The sequence below is a fragment of the Lygodium microphyllum genome, chromosome 18 (assembly GCF_053477565.2).
Source record: "Lygodium microphyllum isolate KBCC chromosome 18, Lygodium_microphyllum_v1.1.10, whole genome shotgun sequence".
Lineage (NCBI taxonomy): Eukaryota > Viridiplantae > Streptophyta > Polypodiopsida > Schizaeales > Lygodiaceae > Lygodium > Lygodium microphyllum.
In genome coordinates, this window is record NC_141152.1 from 60,934,339 (window position 1) to 60,938,882 (window position 4,544).

A 4,544-nucleotide genomic window follows, 5' to 3' on the forward strand; every position below is an offset into this window, starting at 1 on the left:
ATATAAAAGGGCAGTCGAGCATCCAAAGAAGTGTGCAATGAGCCTAAGATGTCATTATCTTGTTTCTTATCTTATCATAATACAATCTCCATACTTACATTACTTTAGAACTTCTATACATCCTCCTCTATGTGTTCCAAAATTTTGTTTGTTGCAAATAATGGCCACAAGGAAAACTCATTCTATCATTGTTTATATATGAAAAACTGTGTTTCTAGATGAAAAACATGCGAGTCTAGGAGATTGAGATGTAAGCTACACTTATAACTCTCCTAGACTTGGCAATATACGTTAGGGACCAAGAGACTAGCATAACATAAGTGCTAATTTAACTTGTTTTCATAAACATGATTATTTTCTACCATTTATAAGATCCTACTTGGCTTTGCGACAAACCTATATTACTAGTGACGACTTCGTATATATTTAACTAGTCAAATTAGAAGCCTAGTTTAGATCCGAATCTGCCTACAGGATAACTAGAATTGCGTGCGCAGGAGAGACTCTTCCTTATACGTCCGCGTCGAGCAGCACACACTGCACAGGCATGATTTGCGAGCATATAGGAGACGGGAATTGGGCCTATCCGATTATCATCATGTATCCCGACGTCCAGCACACAGACACGATTTGCGATCAGCCGAGGAATATCAGTGCTACTACGCGGCAGCTCTTGCTCGGTCTCTCTAATGTGTGCGAGCGGCTAAGAGCCACGACGTGCGACCCACTCCTCGACCAGATCGTCTTACACAGAAGCCAATGTCGCAAGCTGGCCTCTTCCTACCGTCTGGCGCTTCAACTCGTGGAAGCCCGCATCCTGCAGCGTAATCATGATCAGATCTATGGCCGCTTCCCGGATCAGAGCGTAGTACAGCTAGATGCCAAAGAAGTGCTCGATCTCTCTCTCAGAGCTATGCTGCAAGCTATGCAACGGGGTGAGCGGTTCATCCAAGACTGCAGCAGCGCGGGCGGCCACACATGGTTGCTGAAGGCGGTTGGTGGGCTTGCCCTAAGCACCGAGGCTGTCCACACTCACCTCCATGACTTGATGTGGTGCATCTATATTGTCACCATGGCAGTGGAGCACATCATGGCCGACCAGGCCAGCCTAGATGGCAGTATGTCTATGATTAGATCTCACGAGAGCTTGCAGGATCTGCCCGGTTGGCAGTGCGGCAGTACTATTGAGGAAGCCATAGTTGAGATATGGGAGAACAAGGACATTGATGATGATTTGAAATCTGTCCTGCAGGTCCTCAGCCAGCTGAGAGCTGATCGGAACATCGATGGAAACCATGCTCGCATTGCAAACTTCTTGTGGAAAAGACTCTCTGACCACAGGATGCATTACAACAATTTTTCTCATTTGGATCATAATGGATTGCCTCAATCCCTGTGGATTGATGTTGCAGCATCTGGACTGCGACAGCACATCCATGATGTAGTCGGGGAAGGTGCATTTGCCAAGGTGTCAAAGGTGGAATGGCTTGGAGGGGAGTTCGCAATGAAAGATTTCTTTTACGTGGATGAAGTGCAATTTGGCAAAGAGGCAGCAATTCAAGCACAGCTACAACACCCAAATGTGCTACACTTGATATGCTGCGCATCAGGCCCCAATAGGTGCAGCTTGCTGATGGAACTCATGCAGGAAGACCTCCTGTCTTTTCTGAACAAGAGGACAGCTGCTGGCAAGGATCCACCCTTCTCTTTGCTAGAGGCAGTGGACATCATGCTGCAGATATCCAAGGGAATGGAGTACCTACACAGCCTGAATGTGCTGCATCGCGACCTCAAGTCCAACAACATCTTAGTAGGTACTGGTCCTTCCTTAAACCTCGATGAGGACACACGCCATGTTCATGTGCAAGTGAAGGTAGCTGATTTTGGGATGGCCAAGAGCAAGCAAAGCAGCTCCATGACCAGCTCTAGTGTCCAACGAGGTGCCACTCGTTGGAGAGCGCCTGAAGTATTCTTGAATGAACCAGAAGATGACGACGATGACAATGATGGTGTAGTACCAAAGCTGCCCAAAAGAGGTAACTATACAAAGAAGGCAGATGTTTACAGCTTTGGTATGGTCTGTTCTGAAATCCTAACAGGGAAATTGCCCTTTGAGAAATCGAGATTGATGGGCCTTCACAGGAGACTCATGGCTGGTGAGAGGCCCACTCTCCCTGATACGTGCCCTTCAGCTCTGGCTTCTTTGATCAAGAGGTGTTGGCATGGGAATCCCCTGCAGCGGCCCTTGTTTCCAGAAATCTCCAGGATACTCTTGTATTTCAAGGCTAATCTCGTCCTCACAAATCAGAAGGATGTCACCATATCTCGTTCGCCGGCTTTCCTCCCTACAATTCAAGCTGTTGTTGATATGCCTAGCTTGGGTAAAACACGTGCTGCTGCAGCATATTATAAAAACAGTTCCCTGCACATAGTCAAGGAAATGTACCAATGCAGGCTGGAAGATCTTCTGCAGTTTCAACGCTCCTCCCAAACAGGAGTTGCTGCGCATGAAGAGGCCCAATCTCGTCCGATGGCGACTAATATGCAGACTGTCATGGAGGAGTCTAATGAAGATCTTCTGCAGTTTCAACGCTCCGCCCAAACAGAAGTTCCTGCGCATGAAGAGGCCCAATCTCGTCCGATGGCGACTAATATGCAGACTGTCATGGAGGAGTCTAATTTAACTGCACATGTTAATTACTCAGCGGATGAATCCTCAGAGTCGCCAGTGGCGCCATCCGTGCAAAAGAAATCAGCTTTTGGGTTTCTTGGAAGATTCTTCTGCTGGTCGTGTGGAGCTGCCCATAGGCCGGGAACTGACGTCGAATCATTTTTGCAGCAAGCAAGAGAATTCAGCTACACTGAGCTACAAAATGCTACCGACAGCTTTTCAAGACCTATTGGTGAAGGGGCATCTGCAAAAGTCTATTGGGGCAAGCTTCCCAATGGTCAAGAAGTTGCTGTAAAGAGATTAATTCAGGTTTCTCAAGGACAAAGTGGGTTCATGCGTGAGCTGAAGATCCTCGGTTCTTTGCGACATCGGAATCTTGTGCCTCTGCTGGGCTGGTGCACCGAGGAAGGATCGTTCCTTGTGTATGAGTTCATGCCTAATGGTGATCTCAGCACTCAATTGAGAGTAAAATACAGCTATAATGAACTTTCTGATGATCATGATCAGCCCATTATGGCATGGGAAAAACGGTACCAGATCGTCTGTCAATTGGCATCAGCCCTGCACTATTTGCACCACGACTCTGGATACAGCACTATTGTGCATCGGGACGTGAAACCCTCCAATGTGTTGCTGGATTCCAACTGGAATGCCCGCCTGGGCGATTGCGGCCTATCATTCATATTACCCCGTCTTGCAGTTAGCCGAGGAGGCAGTGTCGCAGGAACTCTCGGTTTCCTTGATCCATATGCCATTACAACAGGTAGATTCGGAGCCTGGTCAGACATTTATGCATTCGGAGTTACAGCACTAGTGGTTGCAAGTGGAGAACCGGTTTTCAAGAAGCTGGACCGCACAGAGGGCTGGTTAATTTTACGAGATTGGGTCTATGAGCTGTATCACAAGGGTGAGTTGCTAGCTGCTGGCGACACTCGGCTCCGCCACTGCTTTGACGAGGTGCAGATGAGGCGCTTGTTGGTAGTAGGGCTGGCCTGCACTGTATCTGACCCTGCTCAACGCCCCATCATGCAGCTGGTTCTCGATGTTCTCAAAGGGACATCTTCCTATGACCTCCTCAGGGTATGAATAACCGATGGCTCTTGTCGTATTGAAACATGTAACTTATCGAATAACTGAAACGAAACGACGTCAATCTAAATATATACATGTATGATGTACCTTCGGTTCCGCTGCTGCTGCAGCCTGCATCTCTCTCTCTGTCTCTCTCCATCACATCTGCTATCTTCTCTGTGTATTATAGCGGGGAAGAAAATTGAGATCGGGGTGCGTTCCGGATCGTATGCTCGCACAGACAAATTACAATGGAAGGGTTGCAGCACAGACCGATTTGATTGACTTGCCAATCAATCACATTAGAGGGTGGGGCCGATTGTGTGGCGGGTACCGAAAAGAAACAAGGGTGCATAAGCATGCACAATTGCATTGCCCTCTTGCTCTTTAATTTGACAGTCAAAATAAGAAATGCACACGGTTTTGCGTGATTGCTTGATTTTGCTTGTTTGCTAATTGCTACTATAGGTATTTGTCAGATAGTGTCCAATAAATATGGCATTGTGATGTGTCCAATGTAGTGAAGTATCATCATTATTGGTGTTTGTGCATTCGTTGGATTTATCTTCACATACATATGAACGAGCATTGACTTATGTTGTGTTGTGCAATGTGCATTTGTGTTTCTTTCGTATTGTATTCTGAAAGTCTAATTAATTTGTTAGATTCAGTGTTGTAATATTTTTGTCAATTCGCTATTTGGTTTTAGCACAAATCGATTTTTTATATGCAAGGCTGTAAATTATATTGTTGTAAATTATATTGCAACAATCGATTGTATTCATATATTCCATACACTCAA

At 46.2% G+C, this 4,544-nt stretch overlaps 1 protein-coding gene across 1 annotated transcript; it reads left to right on the plus strand.

The window, feature by feature from the left end:
- Window positions 1-473: 473 nt before the first annotated feature.
- Window positions 474-4,233, plus strand: LOC148020937 (uncharacterized). The gene has a single exon (XM_087698761.1). It carries the CDS (start codon window positions 548-550, stop codon window positions 3,755-3,757), a length of 3,210 nt encoding a protein of 1,069 aa, XP_087554887.1. The 5' UTR covers window positions 474-547; the 3' UTR covers window positions 3,758-4,233.
- The last annotated feature ends 311 nt before the right edge of the window (window positions 4,234-4,544 follow it).

Coding starts and splice junctions, on each gene's coding strand:
- LOC148020937 (XM_087698761.1), top strand. CDS start 548: ATGATTTGCGAGCATATAGGAGACGGGAATTGGGCCTATCCGATTATC.